The sequence below is a fragment of the Malus sylvestris genome, chromosome 1 (genome assembly GCF_916048215.2).
Source record: "Malus sylvestris chromosome 1, drMalSylv7.2, whole genome shotgun sequence".
Taxonomy (NCBI): Eukaryota; Viridiplantae; Streptophyta; class Magnoliopsida; order Rosales; family Rosaceae; genus Malus; species Malus sylvestris.
This window is the reverse complement of record NC_062260.1, coordinates 27,756,256-27,777,142: the sequence shown is the minus strand read 5'-3', so window position 1 is coordinate 27,777,142 and position 20,887 is coordinate 27,756,256. Positions and strand designations below refer to the sequence as shown.

The 20,887-nt window shown below is 38.2% G+C and overlaps 4 protein-coding genes across 5 annotated transcripts; 3 read left to right on the top strand and 1 right to left on the bottom strand.

Annotated features, from left to right (window-relative positions):
- The first annotated feature begins 1,640 nt into the window (after positions 1-1,640).
- LOC126616548 (beta-carotene hydroxylase 2, chloroplastic-like) lies at positions 1,641-4,250 on the top strand. The gene is made up of 7 exons (XM_050284623.1): positions 1,641-2,164; positions 2,285-2,344; positions 2,779-2,850; positions 3,026-3,160; positions 3,262-3,387; positions 3,750-3,806; positions 3,990-4,250. The coding sequence occupies exons 1-7, from the start codon at positions 1,766-1,768 to the stop codon at positions 4,074-4,076; spliced, it is 936 nt and encodes a 311-aa protein (XP_050140580.1). The 5' UTR covers positions 1,641-1,765; the 3' UTR covers positions 4,077-4,250.
- A 6,116-nt stretch (positions 4,251-10,366) lies between these two features.
- On the top strand, positions 10,367-15,499 carry LOC126616463 (uncharacterized). Of its 2 annotated transcripts, XM_050284528.1 has the most exons (13): positions 10,372-10,734; positions 10,884-11,089; positions 11,619-11,689; positions 12,078-12,166; positions 12,403-12,453; positions 12,801-12,973; positions 13,340-13,505; positions 13,640-13,714; positions 13,915-14,165; positions 14,260-14,329; positions 14,404-14,499; positions 14,685-14,763; positions 14,879-15,499. In XM_050284528.1, exons 1-13 carry the CDS (start codon positions 10,432-10,434, stop codon positions 14,944-14,946), a joined length of 1,698 nt encoding a protein of 565 aa, XP_050140485.1. In that variant the 5' UTR covers positions 10,372-10,431; the 3' UTR covers positions 14,947-15,499. The 2 variants fall into 2 exon arrangements, with proteins under 2 accessions (XP_050140488.1, XP_050140485.1); XM_050284531.1 differs by lacking the exon at positions 14,879-15,499 and having other exon boundaries at positions 10,367-10,734; positions 14,591-14,727.
- Positions 15,247-16,721, bottom strand: LOC126616540 (septum site-determining protein minD homolog, chloroplastic-like). The gene has a single exon (XM_050284608.1). It carries the CDS (start codon positions 16,497-16,499, stop codon positions 15,501-15,503), a length of 999 nt encoding a protein of 332 aa, XP_050140565.1. The 5' UTR covers positions 16,500-16,721; the 3' UTR covers positions 15,247-15,500.
- A 1,212-nt stretch (positions 16,722-17,933) lies between these two features.
- Positions 17,934-20,547, top strand: LOC126616566 (uncharacterized). The gene is made up of 2 exons (XM_050284640.1): positions 17,934-18,109; positions 19,200-20,547. The coding sequence occupies exon 2, from the start codon at positions 19,614-19,616 to the stop codon at positions 20,256-20,258; it is 645 nt and encodes a 214-aa protein (XP_050140597.1). The 5' UTR covers positions 17,934-18,109; positions 19,200-19,613; the 3' UTR covers positions 20,259-20,547.
- The last annotated feature ends 340 nt before the right edge of the window (positions 20,548-20,887 follow it).

Below are 20,887 nucleotides of genomic sequence, written 5' to 3'. Positions count from 1 at the left end.
ACCGTGGCCTGATTAGTTTCCTCGAATGCAGCCACCGAATGGGTGATAGCTGCAATAACCTGCCATGGAAAGATGGATTGTTAATTGAAGAGGAAGTTGCATCTTGACTTCCTTAATTCTTTGCTTAGGGCTTCATAAACAAAGTATCATTTTCAACCAAAAATATCATGCACTTTTATTTGTTTCCTCGTAATATTATGGACAAAACAAATTAAAGACCGTTGACTGCCATTATCAATGGTCCATTACTAAACCCCGGTTCAAAGCGGAATGACCCACAGAACGTACTACGTTTCGGTCTTCCGGAGTTCGGAAGGATTCCAGAGATTCGTAAATCATGTTCGTTTATCGTATATCGTACAGTCAAAATTTATTTTAAATATTTTTATTTAAAAATAAGCATAAACAACAATTGATAAAAATTAATCGTACGATATATGATAAACGAACATAATTCACAGATGTCCATAATTCTTATCAAAAGAATTCGGAGAGGATCCTAGGTCGGTCTTCTGGACCAAGAATTTGCCACGACGCCTACCTACCTGTGGAGCTGTTCTCGCCAATTAACATCCCGAAAAGTTCTGGACTCGTAGCGAGTGAATACGTAAACTGCTACGTGGCGATATATAACAGCTAGTAAACTATCCAGGTGTCGTTTGTTGCAACATGCTGTTGTGATTCGCTGTCGTCTCCTTCGCAATCCTTGCGATGAAATTATTGCCACGTATTGTTTTTTATGTGTTAATATAGGCTCCTCTTTTTTTGGACAAATTAATATAGGCTCGTTTATAAAGTAATTTTAAATATAGAAACTTCATTTTTAATGAAAAATTCTTTTTAAAAGTATAGTAAATAGTACCAGAGGAAGATATAAATATAATTTTTGTTAAAAATAAACAATACATTTAAGTATTTTGTTAAAACTCCTTTTAAATAATTGAAAACTTTTTTTAAAATTAATTTTTAGTAAAAATAAAAGTTAATCTTTAAAAAATATTGGGATTTTTTTATTTTTTTTATTTTTTATGAAGCACATAACTGGTACTTCATTAAGGAAGCACTTCATGTGTTTTTAGAACTCAAAATTATTTTCTCTAAAAAAATTTTCAATCATCAAAATGCACTTCCCAAACGATCTTGTATTGTGCCGTTTTCTATCTAATATCTAACAAAGGTTTTTTAATTTAAAATAGTCTTTGAGATTAGTATAACTCCTCATTTTAGTCTCTGAAATTTAAAATCGATTGAAATAGTCTTCAAGGTTGTTCACCATCAATCATTTCAATTCTTCTATGAGAAATCTCTGTTAAATTGAGAGCATTTTTGTCATTATTGAACTAACAGTTTTTTTAATTTAACAAAAAAATTTCACAAAATAACTAAAATAATTGACGAATGCCAATCCCATAAATAGATATTATCAATTCTAAACCTCAAAGATCGACTTGAAAAGTTATGATAATTTACGAGATCATTTTACCTCAAAAGCAATCCATCGAAATATTTAAATAAGAGGAGAGGAGTGTGAAAAGAGAAGTGTGAATGGCTTAGCTGTAATTTTGTAGACAAATCAATGGCATCAATTTTTAAAGTTTTTGTGCTTTTACCCATCCGAGTAGTATTTTAAAGGCGTTTTGGTCTGCGCCTCAAGAGATTTTGAGGGACAGAAAGTTGTGGTCTTTGTTCACCCCAACTCCACTCACCTTCAGCTCAAATCTCTCTCTCTATCTCAACTTTCAACCTCACCAACAAGCATACTTCCATGGCGGTCGGACTCTTCGCCGCCACAACCCCCACCCCCTTCCGCCTAATCCAGTCCTCCTACGTCATTCCAAAACCCAACCCCGCCACCGTCTTCTTCCCAAATCTCCGCCACCAGAAGTCGGCACTCCACAGGACTCGCCGGAAACTCTGTTTCACCGTCTATGTAGTGATGGAGGGCCAAAAACAGATAACCCACCTCGACAATTCCGCCGGAAAAGCCCCGGAAGCCGATGATTCTCAGATCCCAATCGTAATTCCGTCGGTTCGCGTGGCGGAGAGGCTGTCGAGGAAGAAGTCGGAGAGGTTCACTTACCTTGTCGCTGCCGTGATGTCCAGCTTTGGGATTACTTCCATGGCTGTCATGGCTGTTTACTACAGATTTTACTGGCAAATGGAGGTAAATCTTTAAATTTCCAAGCTTTTCTCAGCTCTCGAAAACCCACAAAAAAATCACAGATTATTATTATTATTATTATTTATTTGATTGAGTTTTTGAGTTGGGTGTTTCTGTTTGTAGGGTGGGAATGTGCCTATGTCTGAAATGCTGGGTACATTTGCTCTATCTGTTGGTGCTGCTGTAAGTTCAATCACCACTTCTTTTTTAGCAAAAGCAATATTCTATACTATTTTTGTGCTTGTTCGGGACTGCTTCTGTTAGAATCGAAGGCATTTTCTGACAACCAAAAGCTTAACATGTGAAAGCATATAGATTTCCGATGAAAATCATTTGCATCAAAAGTACTTTTTATCATAAACGCTTATAAACTGCTTATAAGCAGAAGTGCTTCTGACAAAAGCTAGGCCCCAAATTGGGTATGAAAGAGGAATTCAAACCAAGTAGAATTGGTTTTTTTTTTTTAAATTAACGAAAAGTTTAAGAAAACTCTCTTTTAACGAAAAGTTCATTTTAAAGGTATAATTAATAGTACAAGTTAAAGGTTTTTCGTTAAAATTAAACAGTACCACCGGGAGTGTTTTATTAAAACTTTTTTTTTTTTTTTATGTTTGTAGGTGGGAATGGAGTTTTGGGCAAGATGGGCACATAAGGCTCTCTGGCACGCTTCCTTATGGCATATGCACGAGGTTTCTTCTCTCTTCGATGCCAACAAAATATTGGGTTTTGATTTTCTTTGCTGCTTTTCATTCGTTAGAAACCCAGCAATTAATGAGAGGAACATGCCAAGATTGGATTTTTACTTAATATGAGTGATATTCTACTTTAAACTAATTTAAGTCGCGGGATGAACGTTAATTGCAGTCGCACCACCGGCCTAGAGAAGGTCCGTTCGAGCTCAACGATGTCTTTGCGATAATCAACGCGGTTCCGGCAATCGCCCTCCTTAATTACGGTTTCTTCCACAAAGGCCTTGTTCCTGGTCTTTGTTTTGGTGCTGTAAGTCCCTCTCACTGTGTTTACTGTTTAACGACTTTAATCATAATTAATTAATTAATTAATCTATTTTTGGTTGTTGATATATTGACTTGGAATAATAGGGCCTTGGAATTACGGTGTTCGGCATGGCGTATATGTTTGTCCACGATGGTCTCGTGCATAAAAGATTCCCAGTGGGGCCCATAGCCAACGTGCCCTATTTGAGAAAGGTTGCTGCAGCTCATCAGGTAAACTATCACCGCATAATTTGAATCTTCTCCGGAGCTTAAAGAATTACGAAATTTGGACTCTTGGTTTGTGTTATAAAGAGATTAGAACTCTTGATTTGTGTTAGGTGAGCCAACGGAATGACTGAATGAATTAATGAGTAAGTAGTCTGGATTGCCTGGTTCTTGGAATCCGACAATAAGATCTGGAGAGGATCTCATTTCATCACCACACAAACAAGACACTATAAAATAATACTTATCATATTAACTAGCTCCATTATTATTGATTAGAAACAAGATTAGGCATTTAATTATGAATTTCTGTTCGACTGAATCTAACTGTCAAAGATTTGGTTTTGATTTGGATGTTTTGGCCTCAGCTCCACCACTCAGAGAAATTCGAGGGTGTCCCATATGGGTTGTTTCTTGGACCTAAGGTTAGTCATCAATTTTTTCTGCCTTGAAAATATTGTTTTTATTGCAGGATTTTTTTTTTTTTTTTTTTCGAGCAAGCGATATTTTAATCTCGAACTTGAGTGCAGAGGAAGAAACAAAATGATTTATCTAACTTGGCTAATTTCAAGCCTGCTTTTTACATATCGTGTGATTTGGGGTCGCAGGAACTCGAAGAAGTGGGAGGACTAGATGAGTTGGACAAGGAGATCAATAGAAGAATCAAAGCATACAATACAAGGGCTTCTAACTAGATCAAAATTTTCAGTGTAGAAAAAATGATAGAGGTAAATTAAATTAAATGGGTTTTCGGTGATCAATTTTGTGTTACATGCATATGTATGTATGTATGTATGTTTTTGCCAATTTTCTGGGCAGCCAGAGGGTCTTTGCAATGAAGAAAGAGGAGGACATGTGTATATTTTGTATGGGGATTTGTATTTTGTTCCACTTACATACTATGACGTGCGACCACCATTTGGTCATTGAATTCAAACCTTAAACCCTAAATTGAGTGGGCAAGGATCCTCTTATGACCAATTAACTCCGGATCCTTGGGTAATGATCTTTTCCACTCGCAATCAGTGCAGACCTTGTAAGGCCATTTGCAACCGATCCGTCCAAATGATTATAAGGTTAAAAATAATTCGGAATAACACGAAAATCGTCTTCGACCGAGAGCTAGGTCAAATGGCTTATGGGCCTTACTGGGCCAAAGTCCTCAAATCAGGCTAGCTGGCCGGCCATTTCTAGCCACCTAGCCCTCCAATGTCACAATGTCAAGCTTGACTTTGTGACAAGTGTAATAATATCACGCTTTCTACGTTATTGTAGTAAGTGACATTTAAAATATGTTCGAAAACTTTATTTTTATATGGTAGTTTAATTTAATTAACCATATTAATTCAATTAAAATAATAAATTATTATGGGGGTTATGTTTGGCATATGGTTCTTTGGCCTTCTCGGTTAGAGATGAGTATAAAATATGATCTAGCGTTCATTAAAATATAATTCTTACGTGACTATAGGGCTAAACATGACCATTTGACCTTATTTGATTGGAGATGGCCTAACTCTCGTCGTTGCGACCAACATGCTCGTCTTTCTCCCGCTACCACTGATGGTGAGAGTTCAACATGCCCATTTTTATCCGTTTGTTCGGAGTCGCTTGGTTTTTCTCAAATTCGGCGTCAGAAGCGTCGATGAATTCCCAATATGTATGACTCAAGAGTTCTTCACTGTCGAAGAGGAAGAGGTAGAGGAAGAGAAAGGGAAAGAGGAAGGAAAAGAAAGAGGAAAGGAAAGAAAGATCTCCAACTGCAAGATTTGAATGTGACGGTCAAGATAACTTGGTCGGCAGATCCGAAGGACATATATCTTAAGAGGATTGTTACCCAAATTAAATAAGGATGGTAACTATCTTTTTTCATTAGGTCAAAAGATGAAGTTTGTTCATGGAATATAGCACCCATGGCCTAATGCTATCACTTTCACCGACTTTATTATAAAATGTTACTTTTGACGGTGCATGGAACACGATGAAGACTGAGGAGGACCAACATTACGGAAGACTTTTAACTTTAGACATTTGTTCATTGACGTGTGTTACATCTATTGTATAAAACTTACATTTGTGAGGAAAATTAAGAGAGAATGTTTGTTAGGACTCTTTTAAATTTAATTTATACATTTTATGCGTGAAGGAGGAGCTTAACTGTACATCAGTGAACGTTTATATCTTTGTTGACGATAACACACCCATATACAATTTACAAGAAAAAGAATCTTCAAATCTGTACTTATTTTTAATTTGCCAAAGCATTTCGTCGTTTACTACCTTGTCGAGTTGCTTCACAGTAAACGTAAGTGATTGTGTTTTTACTAATGAGGGATTGATTGGTTACTTTTCCTTCGAAGCCATGATGTTTATTTTAGTTGGAGGGCACTTTATTTTCCTCTAAACCTATTTATCCGTTAAGTATCTCAATTGACACCCGAAAAAGTCAAGATTTAGGTTTAGTTTATGTTGGAAGAGGATCCTCTTCCGAGCTCAGGATGGAGATCCTTCTGATCATAAAATCCGGACCGTTCAAATTTAATCCAACGGCTCCAAACAGGAGGATTCTCTAAAAGTTATAATAATTGCAATCATTAGATTAAATTTGAATGATTCGAATTTCATGATCAAGAAGATTCTCTGAGCTCACGAGAGGATCCTCTTCCGTTTATGTTGATCGAAGACGAAGGATCGAGGAGCTTGTGTTTGGTAGGTAGAACATTTGTCACGCATTCCCACGCGTCAAAAGTTTGTATACAATACTCCACCACAATATAATCTCAGATAAAAAAATTGAAAAAGGCCGCATTCATAGTTTTTTTTTTTGGGAATTTTAACGAAAAGCACCCGGTACTGTTCACTTTAACGAAAAACCACATTTTTACACTAAAAAGTCAATCCTGGTACTATTCACTTTACCTTTTATTTTGTCCTTATCATTAAAACTCAAAGTTTTCAAGTCATTTTCATTAGTTTTCCTATTTTTCTTTAATCTCATTGTGCCCTCGATTGAACTATTTCTCTCAACTTAGTCTAGTTGAATTCAGCGGCTGATTTAGTCTCATTATTAAATCTCTAAGTTTTTTTTAATAGAAACAAAGTGAGAACTACGCAGTGCGCAGTTTTTTTCTTCAGTTTATTCATCAAGGCATATTTTCACAGAACACTTGATACGTTTGTTATTGTCACCAAACTATGTTGTGCATACCAAAAAAGACTCATACTAAACATTCAAATGATCATCGAAAAACATTCACATGTATATTTCTTAAAGTTCAAATGATCCTAAGACCAATTTGGTTCCGAAATACATTCTTCACTGGTCGAGTAAGCAACATCGTCCGCCATAAATAGATAAATGGTCCCTTGGATAAATAACAAGTATGATTATATACATGACTCCTTGAATCTGAAGAGTTTTGAATTTTGATAACGTCCTCTTCGAATGAATAGGGTTTATGTGTGATTCAATTATTCAAAAGTCTGTGACATGAAATAAAGTATAGCTATTCAGATTCACATCCAATATCCTGAAGCCACCTATTGTATAGAGGTCATACCCCAAACTGTGGGTATCGTGGTGCTGACTCAACCCAACCATGCATATAATTTGACCTAATTTCCATATCGTGTCGTGTGTGTGCGTTGTTGCCTCTTGAAGTTACCGCGTTTCGTCCATTTTGTTTGGTCATGCCATTGCTCGACGTGTGGAGGGTCGTGCCATCGTCCCAAATGCCCCATCTTTGAGAAGAAACTTGGACGAAACTATCACATATCTCTCTTATTACTTGTTATGTGATGAGAGATGTAGAAAAGAATTATATGTATAACGACAATAACTAGGGTTTGGTCCTTAGCTCAACGACTATGTGATCATTGACAACTTTATTTTTTGTTTATCTCAATCATCAAGTGACGAGAAAGATATAGAAAGCAGAAATATGCAACATGTATTGAAACCCTAGACCCCAATATTAAAACGCAACCTTAGTGGCTCATGCACTTACCTTTACAATTAATACGTATGATCTTTTCCAATTTCCAATCCAATTTTTCATTTCCAAGAGATTAAGAGCTCCACTTTCCTTGTTGGTTTGGCCGTCAATGGGAGTGTTTAAATTGGAGTGTACCAATACCTGTCAAAATTTGACAGGAAAAAAAAAATGGGGACCTACTTTCTACTTGACCCAACTTCTCGACAGAGGTCGGAAATAAGATAAAAAAAACTTTTTATCTGTCGAGCATATTGTATATTGCTTCCGACATCACCTTTGCTTTTCTTAATAGCAGCGTTTAAATATTCTGTACTTATTTTGTGTGAGTTTTTTTAGTGACTTTATTATGATCCGAACTCAGAATGTGTCATATAAAATATAGGTTTGAAATTCATCATAATCACTAGGACACGACGGGGTGGTTGTGGCTTGATTATTGATTGATATGTGCTTATAAACTTAATCCTCATTAACTATGTTTTCATAAACTTAAAACATGTCAATAAATAATAGGAGCCACAGAAAGGCCATACACAAAACAGGTATAGAAGATTTCAACTCCATTATCTTTATGGGCATGTTTGGTGGCTGGTTGGATAGGTCGTGATTAATTAAAATGGACTTGCGTTCATTTTCTTGTTTGTTGTGTAAAAAATATGTGATGGTTAAGACTTGACATGATATGTTATAAATTCACAATAAAGTGAGTTATTTAACATATCTTTATGCATGGGTTACAAATCTTGTCTTACATGTCTCTTCCAATCCAATCATATTTCATCCAGCCCACCAAATAGACCTATTTGATATTGACCTTAATCCCTTAAAAAAGGAAAAAGTATACTAATATGGGATAAGAATGTATCACAATGATGATGTAAGATTTCCAATAATTTGAATATTGGATTAATATATAGTTGACTTCCAATTGAGGGAGAAACTATTTGTTGTTCAAAAAAACGTGTTCATACCAATGATGTAGTGTTAGTCATACAACTGGTTGAGACGTGAATCTAAAATCCAATCTAATATATTTCATTTTTTTGCGACATTTGATTAACTTGATTAAGTTGAAGTAAACTCAATTTATGTTTAACATGATAAACACGAATTTAGTCAAGTTAATTAGAATATTGAGCTTCACTTTTGCATTCAAGTTTGAAAAAATTCTATTTGCAATTGATTCGAGTTGAATTTGGATTATCCAAACTATTAGTTAAGCATTATGAACTTGTGAATGTGTTGTTTGAAATACCAGATCTTTTGAGTATCGTTAATAGGCCATAATATAACTCAAACCAAGTAAGAAGGGCAGTCCGCCTCGTGGATCGATTTCGGAGTCATAAGTTAACTCCTTTTTCCATTTTCAGATAAAAAAGAAGATGCTCGAGGTTCGATAGCATTTCAATTTATACAATACAAACGACTAAAAGATAGTCTAGAAGCGCGATTACATGTGCACTAAAACCAGAGTATGCTACTTGCTTTAGGCAAAAGCCGGCTTTAACTTCATTCTCCTATCTTAAATAACCCTTGACCAATGGCATAAAAGCCTTGGAACGGTAGCCACGCCTGATTTGGATCGATGACTTGCTTATCCAGTACTGCCAAAACCATACAAAGAGTATGTCGTCCCCTCGAAACGACAAGTAATTTTAGTTGTAACATCTCCGTTTCATACAAGTCCTTTCCTCCTTTGACGGTAGGAAACAACAACTATCAATTACTCAGCTGATCTCATATTAATGGTGCTTCTTTGAAAAGTTCTAATTCTTTTTAGTATTCTTTATCTTATCTTTGTATTCATAATTTCATATATTGGTTTCATGTGGCCAATGTCGGTTGATGTTCTCAACCGTCTAACCAAATTTAATTGACAAGCCAATTCAGGCGGTGCTTAGTGGACACATTGGTTAGTTGGTCTCCCACTGCCTTCAGTTATATTTCTCTTGAAAAGGTCCAGATGGGAGCTTCGTCGCGATAGTTTATTTTTTCAAAAGTCAAAAAAATGTATAAGACATTTTAATCTTTTTCTGATCATCATTGTATAATTCACCAGCGCAACAAATCAAATCATAACGTGCCGTATGAAATACGAGCCTTTAATTTTCTTTCTTTTAAAAAGGTTTTGCATAATTGCATTCTAAGCATGCCACGTGTGGTTACAAGTATGGGTGGACGAGGAAACAAATTGAATTATTCTTCATTTTATGGTGTTATTTCTCAATAACATTTGCATGATACTAAAGTGGGGAATATCATTACAAAATTGGTATTTCGTTTATCTCCATTTTCATCAGTTGGGTGCCTTTTTTTCATAAAAAAATACCTAATAACGGTGGTGCATTCGTGCTTTTCAATTTTTATCTTTTATATTAGCCGTATTTTAAATTAACGGATACATCGCATAATTTGAGTTAGTCACATAACAAATAATTATAATAATGTAGTTTAAACTCGCAATAGAAAGGAGTGAAACTTAAATTCTTTCATTTACACATAGATCGAGTATTAGTTACAATGCTTTTCAATTATTTTAGTTATGAATTCTTTTTTTCTTTTGTAGTGAAGTTAATTGCGGAAAAGAAATATGAACTGAGAGGATAAGCACATTCCTTTAAATTACTTGGCTACAGTTATAAACCACCACTAGGTGACCCAACGATTAATGACGAATCCAGGCTCGTATTCCACGTAGCAAGTTTTGAGCCCAATTTCTGGCACTGGTGAATCACAATAGTAGCCAAGGGAGGTTGGAATGCCTCTGTGATGATTTCCTGCCTCAAACGATGAACTGTCTGAGCGAAGCCACTATCTAGTCCCTTTTTTAAAACAAAATTAAAAAAATTAGAAAATAAAAACGTTATTTGAAATATTTTGGATATCAACTCAAGTGATTAAAAGGTATTGGGCGTTAATGGGTCAATATGATGGGCCTAACAAAGCCCATTTTGTAATTTTAAACTATCCGTTTCCATTTCTCCCAATTCACGATCCAACTTCAAAGCTGTCACTTTCCCGGGAAAAGCACTGTATCACAGTCGCTATCACACCAATGGAATTCCCGGCGATGTCAACGTCCGAACACCTCCGTTTTCCGGCGAATATCATCGGAAAACCGAAGATCGACTTCCAGATATTTGTGAGGGAGAGCTCGGCCCAGTGCAAACGCAATCGCATTGCGAAATCCGTGCAAGCATCGAGTAAAAACAACAGCGGCAGCATCTCAAACTCGCCGGCGTTCACGGACGAGAGCGATCGAGAATCCGATGGTTTGAGAAACGAAAAGGGTTGGATTCACTTTGTGGGGATTGGAGGTTGCGGGTTGTCTGCGCTGGCCATGCTTGCACTCAAACAGGTAATGCTTGATTGAAACCCTATAGTTCTCTGTTTGGTTGCCGAGAAAATGGTGGAAATTTTGTGGAAGTATTAGAATGTCATTAGACTTCTGAAAACTGGACCATTTTTGGGTTTCTTGAATTTTGAGAGTTGTTTTTTATTTCGTAGGTTTATGAGGTTAGTGGCTCGGATATTGTGTGGAGTAGCTTCATGGATGGGCTGCAGGAAGCAGGGGCATTTTTGCATATAGGCCATTCGGTGATCAATTTGCAAAGGAACGGGGCCTCGAGATTACCTGATGCCATTGTTGTTTCAAGTGCTATTCCCCAAAACAATGCTGAGATTTTGTATGCAAAGTCCGTCGGAGTACCTGTGTGAGTATATCTTTGTTCACTTTAGCATTTGAAGCAATTGGAACTTCTTTTGGTGTGTAATGTTATAAACACTGAAATATTCTTACCATGTTAGCAGTAGTAGTAGGAATTACGAATTGTTAGCAGTTACGATAGGCTAAGTTTGTAGATTGTGCGCAACTGTCTATTCCGTTCCTAGGCTTCCTATGTTGATGGATAACCAAGTAGGCTATTATGTATGTTACTTTAACAGTTTAGGGCTCATTTGGAAGTGCTTTTAGAATGACTGAAGCGCTTTTCGTGAAATAGATTTTGGGTTTCAAAAGCACTTTAAGTGCTTTTTTGAAGAAGCACAATGCAGGAAGCACTTAAAGTGGTTCTACAGGATCCACTTAGCTTTTTACTAAGGATTGGTTTCAAAAACATTTCACCAAAAGCACTTTCGGTCATTTTAAAAGCACTTCCAAACGAGCACTTAGTGTTTGCTTATCTAAGTATGCTGCATTCACTGTTTTGCTTGATTTCATATCTTAACCTCTTTCTTCTACAGGTACAAGCGAGACCAGTGGTTAGGAAAGCTGACAGAGGGCTATAATCTCATTGCTGTAAGCGGTAGCCATGGTAAGAATATTTCTGTGCTATTATCTTCACCAATCATTGTTATGCTATCTGCGCATTATTTTCAAAATCAGTTTACGGAATGTCTTCTTTGGTCTATCTATTATGCTTATCTAGTTGTTAATGTGAATAAGTTGGTTGATTTCCCTTTCCTTTTGCTTCAATAGAGTGTAATGCAGTTTTTATTATAAAAAAAAAGTACGTGAAATGTGATGGCTATTTGCTTGAATGTGATATTGCCAAGAAACTAAGGGTGCGTGCTTCATATCAAATCATGCGACGGATGCAATGATAGTGATAGTAGTGATTTAAATGTGGGGAAATCTAAGATACTATTGGCTTGTCTTCATTTCTATTTTTGCATAATAATGATAAGTATTAATACTTACAGGAAAGAGTACAACTGCAAGTATGCTTGCTTATGTTCTAGATGCCATGGGTGATAGTCTTACCGCAGTAGTTGGAGCACATGTGCCGCAGGTATCATTTTCAATTCTTTTACTTCTCTATACAGCTTTGGAGAAAATATGAGCTTAGCAGATGCAATATGTGAAAAAACTCTTTCTTGTGCGGTCCACTCACCATGGTTAAATCATAGTTTCTTACTTTCTTTTGAATTAGCTTTTACAATAAAGAGTTTGATTGTCGTTTCATTAGTAAATGGAATTGGCTTTCTTAAATTATATGTTGGAAATGATTCAAACTGTCTTTTGCAGTTCTCAGGAGGAAACATTATCTTCGGTGATGGTCGTAATTTTGTCCTGGAGGTATACTTTTCCTTTCGAGGTTGAAAATTTTGATTTGAAATCTAGGATGACATATATTTTTTAAGGATTAAAGGTTGAAATGCTATAAAATTTTAATGGAATACATTATTCTGTTTAGGCCAAACAAGGGAGTTAGTAAATGGTATAGCATGCATGAACAAAACCTGAAGATATCTAATATTTAATTTTCCGTTCATGGTTCTGTGACAATGAGTAGGAACCTATTATTGATTGGAACAAATGAATTTTAGTTAACCTGTACTACTTAATACTTAATCGACAATAGTAGATCGATTTCATGTTCAATTGCTCATAAAGATTACTTACATATTTCATGTTTGTAGTAGGCTGATGAATACGATTGCTGTTTCCTGGGATTATCACCTTCTATAGCCGTTGTAACAAATTTGGATTGGGAGCATGTTGACATATTTCCAAACGAGGAGGCGGTTAAAGCTACTTTCAGGAAATTCCTGAACCGTATCAGGGTCGGTGGACATCTCATTTTATGTGGGGACAGGTACATTGCTCGACTATTTTGGCAGCATATTGCATTTCTGGTGCAGCAGAAAGTTCAAGTGGCAGGCATTATACCATTTCGCATATACCACAAAAGAAATGACAGTTTCCTAAGTCATCCAGCATATTACTCGAGCTGCTCTTCATTTTCGTATTTATCTTATGGTTGTGTAACTCTTATTTTGGATGTAATTCGACTTAAAACTATATGGTTCATTGTGTGTAGATTTTTGGTTTGGTCCTTTGCTAGCGGTTGCATGCATTAGTTATTCAATATACATGTCTATTGTATGTTCTGCTCACCATTCTTACAGATGTAAATTTATTTGGTAGTATACTCTTTGTAAATGTTTCCCGTTTGCAACAGTCAAGGTGCATTTTCATTGCTGACTGATGGAAAGCGGGCAGGTGGATCCGATAACTGGAGATGTTCTGATAGCTACAACGTAACAACTTATGGAACCACAAGTTCTAATGAATGGCATGCATCATCGATCAGGCCAAATTTAAGGGGTGGTAGTGATTATACACTGGTACGTAAAGATGGTTTCTTATCATGCCGGGATGCTCCCCTGTTGTCTACATTATTCAGTTTCTTCTGGAAAAAAATGGTGTAGGAAACTTAACTGAATTTCTTTTCCCTGGTTAATCACTCTTTCCCCTGCAGTGTCATTGCGGGCACCCTGTGGCAGACATCAGTCTACAGATTCCAGGAGTTCATAATGTCCTTAATTCGTTGGCAGTGAGTGACATACTGTTCTGAGTATAATTTTTCTCACCACATTTCTTTTCTGTGTTGTATTTTAATTTATAACCATCATTTGCTCGATATTTTTAAAGGCGGATTTTCGTGTTTTGGATTTTCGTCTGTTGGCATAAATGAACTACAAGCCCTGTAATGTGTAAACTTATTGTGGCTGTTAATTGTGCTGTATTGTGCAGGTTATTGCCACTGTGATGGCATTATTCAGTGACCAATTTCAAATCAACAATACAATCAATCTTGTGAGGTTGCACTTAAACAATTTCATAGGCATTTCAAGACGTTTTGAGATGATTGGCACCGTATGCGGATGCCATATATATGACGATTATGCTCATCATCCAACAGAAGTTAGTGCAGTAATTCAAGCAGCACGCCAGAGGTTCCCTGTCAAGTCTCTTTTGGTCGTGTTCCAGCCTCATACTTACAGGTATTCACTCAACACGAGAACAATGCGCAGAGTCTTTTATCGCTAGCATGATTCGTATGATTTGTGCTAGACTGACTGACTGATACATTTGCAGCCGTTTAACAGCACTGAAGGATGACTTCACCAATGCTCTCCGCGATGCAGATCAAGTCGTAGTCACAGAGGTAAGTTGTCATAGCACAGAGTCTTTGGATTACCTTATAGCCAAAGGGCTAATTGGTTGGAAGTATGATGTCAGGTGTATGCCGCTAGAGAGAAAGATGTCGAGAATGTTGGCGGAAGAGAGTTAGCTGCTACGATAATTGGCCCGCCATCTGAATACATCCCTTCTCTGGTAATACTCAACTTTTAAGTTCTTTTAGGTACAATTATGTCTGAAATCGCATGCGAAACATGCCTGTAAACGATAAAAAATCGCATACCAGGATCGAATAAAAACCCATAAGTGCTTCAAATGGTTATCTAGGAAGGATTCGGGTAACTGGATGATTTGAAGATTGTTGAATATGCATTATGCAGGACGATGTTGTAGAGAAGTTAGCATCTCAAATATGCAAGAACCCTCGTCGGGAAATCGTTGTTTTAACACTTGGAGCAGGTACTCAAATCTTGATGAAACTAATCTCACTAATTTCAGATCATTCTGGTTCATATAAAAAGGGACAAACTTTGAACTAAAACTTACGAATCAAATAATTATTTGATTTTTTCAGGTAATATAACTACCGTCGGCCCAAAGCTGCTCTATGAATTGAGAAGGAGATTACAAGTGAAATCGTAGCTTGCTCCCACTGATCTACCTTCCGTAGCTTCATCATCAAGTTTGAGGATTCAAGTGTTTGATGCATCAGTGACAGTCGCTGAGCCGAACTTCCCCAAACCGGAGGTGGAAGGTGTAGTAACCCCGTTCTGAACTACGTCAAGAGAAGCCATTTGACAAAAGTGACCGGCTTGCAAGCTAAGCATTCGTTTCCGAGCAAACTGCAATGCGTACTTAGCAAAGGATGGAAAGGAAACGAGTTGTTCAATGCACAATTCATCAAAAGATAAAGATCAAACACGAACTTCTCAATCCGGAAAATTCGAAAGACAGGTACGAATTTTCCTTGTTTCTCAATCAAGTAAATACATCACATTAATCCTTGCATTCCCTAAAAACATAGAAAGACTAGAAATCTAAACTTTAAGCTATCACTAACAAAAACACAATCGGAGAATTGAACTGACTCACCCTGTACACAGCTTCACTCACTTTTTTCTCTACTACTGAACGGTCATCTGCAGATAAAAGCACAAGCAGAACAATACTTGCAAGCTTCGAAATTGGCGCACTTCCTACCCTCCGAAAAAGGAGAAAAACCCGCGCTTCTTGGGCTCTTCCTCCACCATGACAGCCTGCATACTGTCCTGCTCAACAAGCCTCCAGGCCGCCTGCTCGAAAGCCAGCCCTGCCAATGTGGGTGGCCTGTTCAAAACCAGAGGGTACCCTCTGTTGGTGCTTCTGATGACCTCTGTATCCTCCGGAATCATCCCCAACAATGCCAGTCCCAACATCTCCTGCACATCCAGCACCGACATCATGTCTTCCCCTTTGATCATGTCCGTCCGAACCCGGTTCACCATCATCTTAATATCCCTTATTCCGTCACACTCCAGCAGCCCAATGACCCTGTCAGCGTCTCTCAAGCTCGTGATGTCCGGCGTGGTCACCAGAACGGCCTCATTGGCCGGCGTAATGGCTGTGATGAATCCGGCATCGATTCCTGCCGGGCAATCGATGAGAATGAAGTCCGGGCAGCCCTCTTGCCTGGCTTTCAAGGCGTCAACGACCCAGACCAGGGCCTTGCCGCCGAACCCCATTGGCAATTTGGACCGGGGCTTCGAGATACAGAGCAATTCGAAGTTGGACCAGCGCTTGTCCCTGACGAGGGCCTGGTCGAGGCGGCAGTCGCCGTTGAGGACCTCGACGACGGTGTAGTTGACGCGGTTCTCGAGGCCGAGGAGGAGGTCGAGGTTGCGGAGACCGACGTCGGCGTCTATGGCGACGACGGAGAAGCCGAGGCGGGCGAGGGAGAGGCCGACATTGGCGGTGGTGGTGGTCTTGCCGACGCCGCCTTTTCCGGAGGTGATGACGACGACGCGGGGGGTGTCGCCGGACAACTGGGGCTTCCTGTTGTATTGGAGGACGGCGCGGACTGTGAAGGGAGAAGAAAGATTGGGTTTTAGGGTTTTGGGTTTAAAGGCTTTTAGTGGATATGCGGCGGTGAGGAAGGAGGAGGTGGAGGTGGAGGGCTTGGGGTGGAGGATGGCGGGGAGGAGTTGAAGAGAGACCATTGCGGCTTTTGTGACCCTTGGATTAGATCAGGTGGGATCATCAAAACAAAAGGAAGGAGAAGGAGATGAACATTTTGGTGGGGAATGTGTGTGTGTGTGACAGCGTGACTAGTGAGCAAAAGGGAGAGTGTGAGTTGTGACCGTGAGAGAACGCTTCAACAGGGAAATAGGAGGTGGGTGGGTGATTGGAATCGAAATCCCAAGTCGTATTGAAGTGAACCGCATTGAACGGTTTGGTTTTTACGGCCTTGAAATGGTTTTGGTTTAAGACCTAATCATATACTAAAAACTGGGTTGTAAACCAAACAATATAAATTGTAACGACTAATGTAATTTATATTATTTATGATTTTGTTGTTTATAGTTGAGAAAATTGTTATCCATCAATTAAAAATTCATAACCATTGGTCTTTTTACTTATCAAAACGTGCAGCTATAATCATTTTCATCAATTCCATCAAAATTCCATCAAAATGATTCACGTTGAAATGACTATTATTACAAATGGGTTAAAGTTGAGTGATCGTTGTTCCAATTGAGTTAAAAGTTGAGGAACCATTTCTCTTATTGGGTTAAGGTTAAGGACCATTGCTGCAATTTTTTTGATTTGGTTTTCTATAGTTGCTTCTTGATTCAATGCGTGGCACGTGACTTATTTTAACAGAAGTTTTAACAGAGTTGACGAAAATAATCATAGCTATACATTTGGATAAATTAAGAGACGAATGATTATGAACTTTTAGTTGATAGATTATTGTTCTAATTAGATTAAAGTTGAATGATCGTTACTATAATTTCCATAACTATAAACAACAATAGTCCCTACCACTCAACATCACAGACCCACCTTATTCCGAGGAATATGCCCAATGTAGAGGCCCAGGTCGGCCCATTACCCACTCTACAGTCTACATTACACTCCCACCTTCTTATTCCTGTACTTAATCTAAACCGTCCGATCCAAAAAACAAGTGTCTTCAGATCTACAATCCTGACCGTCTAATAAACAAACCAATAGAAACACTGACGGAAAGCAAGAGACACCATGGATTGCCTCCGAACCTAGAGAGAGGATCCTCGTGCGATCTTCTTTACGAGAATCTTGATAATTCTCTAATTACATCTGTTCATCGTATATCGTACGATCAGCTTTTACAGGTACTGTTTATATTTAAATTTAAATAAAATATATATAATAATTTCTAACCACACGATATACGATGAACGAATATGGTTGAATCTTCTCAAAAAATATCCAGGCAGGATCCTCCTGGCCCAACGTAATCCCGAAAGGCCACAGAAAAGTCATAGATTCTAGATATTGTTTACCCTTTCAGATCAACTTCCCCCCTCCCGTCTTCCCGACACGTGTCCTCCGCCCATCTTTAAATTACAAAATTACCCCCCTTCACTCTCTCTCTCTCTCTCTGGTCGGTTGGTTATCAAAATTTCACTTCCTTTTTACTTACAAAACAACCACCGACTCCCGGTTTCTTCCTCCTCTGTTTTTCTACCCGGATCCGATTTCGTCCGAGTTTTTCCCGATTTCTTCACTCCGCGGATGAGATTCCGAGCTCGAGGTCCTTTCCTCCACCTGTGATTTCAATCTGGTTTGCTTTCTCTCTCTCTCTGTTCGTCTTTGATTTCGCGTGTTTGAATTTGGATTTAATTGTTGGTTTTTGTTTCGATTTATCTGTTTAGATTAGTCTGTGATTGGATCTGTATTGATTGGTGTTTGAATTTGATGATACTGTATTCGAACTGATTAGATCACGCTGTTATATGTACGGATTTGTGATGAGCTGTTGGAGCTGTGTTGATTTTTTGTACGGATCTGTTTGTTGATTTTTTGTACGGATCTGTTTGGTTAAGATTGGATTTGACGAATTGGATACTAGAATCTGTTTGGCTGATGAGAAAATTGAGTGGAAGTTGAATTTCTGGTTATTGAATTAAGTGAGAGGGCTTAGATGTCGGTTTTTGTGTTATTTCATCATCTCCCGAATACGATTAAGATTGGATTAATTGGATTGGTGTTGTTTTGTAATTCATAATCGAAGCGGGTTTCATGAGTTGACTCGATTGGTATCTTTTGATTTTGTGAGCTTTTTATCTACTCTTGGTCCAGAGTTTTGTCACCAACAAGTATCGGATGGATATATTTACCATTAATTGAAATCATTGGAGCTTTATCATTAACTAAGTGTTTCTTGGGATATAGCTTGCGAGGTTTATGAATTATGACGACGTTATTTGGATCCAGTTATTTGGGAAGCTTGACTTCACTTTTAATTATGATGATAGTTGGGGTTAGGCATAGTAGGGGATGCGTCCATGATTTACGTTGCTTGCGTTTGGTAGCATGTGTGTTCTGCCTTTCGAGCGTCCATTTTATTCCTTTCCAATGGCGCATCCACGCTGTTAATGTTCATGATTCAGAGGTGTTTTCTTGTTTATTGTTTCTTTGAATAATGACTTGGGAAGCAGTGGTTTTCTGGTTCCCAACTAGGCTGAGGATACTGCTTTCGGAAGTCTCTTCAATTGGGCTCTTTGCGGATTGCGGTGTTACGCGTGTTGTCTTATAGTTGCTGTTAAGCGTGTCTTGTATGCTTATTTATATCGTTACTTTTATGTGTGCATTCTATTTTTACTGACGTAGAAGTTTTGGTTTAGCTTGTGACCCTCTTTGCTATTTTTCAGCTGGGAAAGGCCATGTGAGCTATTTGGAATAGATTTTCGTTATTGCTTCCACAGTTGGTATTGGATGATCAGTTTTTCTGTATGCTCAAGATGGGTAAATGCAAGGGTTGTGGGAAACTAGGAAGAATGATGCCGAGGGGTGGCTCTGTGAGTGCATATCAGTTTTCCCTTCTGTTGTCACCTGTTGTTTCCGTATGGGATTGCATCGTTCGCAAAATGAGGTACTCCTATAGACCTGAGTGGGTGTAGTTGTTAGGATTATAGTAATTATATTAGTTTTCAGCAAGAAAAGTAATTAATTTTATTTAGTAATATAGAAAAGTAAGGGAACACAGTTATAGGGAAATGTATACACTTTAGAGAAATTCTCAAAACAAGTTAAACAAAGGCAACTTTTTGGAGGTTGTTGGTTGAATGGATAGCATGGATTGTAATAAATTGCAACCGGTTGTGAGAAAAGTTAAGAAAAAGCAGGTGAAGGACGAGTTGGATCGTCAAAAACAGGCTGAGAAAAAGAAGAGGCGTTTGGAGAAAGCCCTTGCTACTTCAGCAGCCATCATTTCTGAACTAGAAAAGAAAAAACAGAAGAAGAAAGAAGAGCAACAGAGGCTTGATGAAGAAGGCGCTGCAATTGCGGAGGCTGTTGCGTTGCGTGTCCTTCTTGGTGAAGAAGACTCAGACGAAACATGTGAGATCGTTCTGAACAAAGATCAAGTGTTCAATCATTGGGATTGTCCTGGCAACATCGACGTATTTATGGGTGGAAGGAGGACATGCTTTCCTTATCAAGACTCTGCAAAGTATTCACTCGAAACGATTGGGTGGGTGTCTGGTGCTTACAGATCGGGATACAACTTGGGCGGCTTAGGGAACAGTGAATGGTCACTCTCATCTGGACCTTATGAAAGAGATTACCCAGAATCATTTTGTGACGATGGAGGTTGGGGTAGCGCCGGATTTGCTGCTGGGCTCATTGCGGCGCAGGCTGTTTCATCTCTACAGATTGCAGAGGATGCACATGAAGGCACAATTGTGCTCGACGGAATGCTAAGGCGGTAGATGGACGTTTCAGTCAAGCTGTTATGTTACTGGAAGAGCCCTCGGCTGTATTTCGATGACAATGTTCTGTATATAATTTTGCGTTGAAGAATGTTGCAGTCTCATGCTCTTGCGTTTTCTTCTTTTTTCCCTTCGAGAGGCTGCTATATATTTTACGTGCAGTAACATTTCATGACCTTGAGGCATCAGCTGACTCATTTTTCTGTTCTTTTCAGTGGATTGTATCAAACTAATGTAGTTTCAATAATGTTTACATCTTTTGTGGTATGAAATTATTAGTTAAACCTTATCCCAAACTTTATTACGAGAGAGCATCTTTCAATCACATTCGTTTATCGTACATCATGCGTTCATTGTATGTTGCGCGGTCAGTTTTTATGCTTATATTCAATTTCAAATAAAAAAATTTACAATTATTTTTTACTGTACAATGTAAGATAAACGGATGTGAATAGGAGATATTTAGGGTCCTCACAAAGAGGGACGAGGATCCTCCTGGTTTTACCACAACCAAAAGTTATCTTGATTTTCCCCACTTAGGGCCTGTTTGGTGGGCCATTTGAATAGGATTTGTGACCAATTAAAGTATATTTGAGCCTAGTTAGTTAATTGTTGTGTTAAAATTTGAA

Coding starts and splice junctions, on each gene's coding strand:
- LOC126616548 (XM_050284623.1), top strand. CDS start 1,766: ATGGCGGTCGGACTCTTCGCCGCCACAACCCCCACCCCCTTCCGCCTA. Junction 2,165..2,284: donor GATTTTACTGGCAAATGGAG/GTAAATCTTTAA, acceptor TTCTGTTTGTAG/GGTGGGAATGTGCCTATGTC. Junction 2,851..3,025: donor CCTTATGGCATATGCACGAG/GTTTCTTCTCTC, acceptor CGTTAATTGCAG/TCGCACCACCGGCCTAGAGA.
- LOC126616463 (XM_050284528.1), top strand. CDS start 10,432: ATGGAATTCCCGGCGATGTCAACGTCCGAACACCTCCGTTTTCCGGCG. Junction 11,690..12,077: donor TGCTGTAAGCGGTAGCCATG/GTAAGAATATTT, acceptor TAATACTTACAG/GAAAGAGTACAACTGCAAGT. Junction 14,500..14,684: donor CTGAATACATCCCTTCTCTG/GTAATACTCAAC, acceptor TGCATTATGCAG/GACGATGTTGTAGAGAAGTT.
- LOC126616540 (XM_050284608.1), bottom strand. CDS start 16,499: ATGGTCTCTCTTCAACTCCTCCCCGCCATCCTCCACCCCAAGCCCTCC.
- LOC126616566 (XM_050284640.1), top strand. CDS start 19,614: ATGGATAGCATGGATTGTAATAAATTGCAACCGGTTGTGAGAAAAGTT.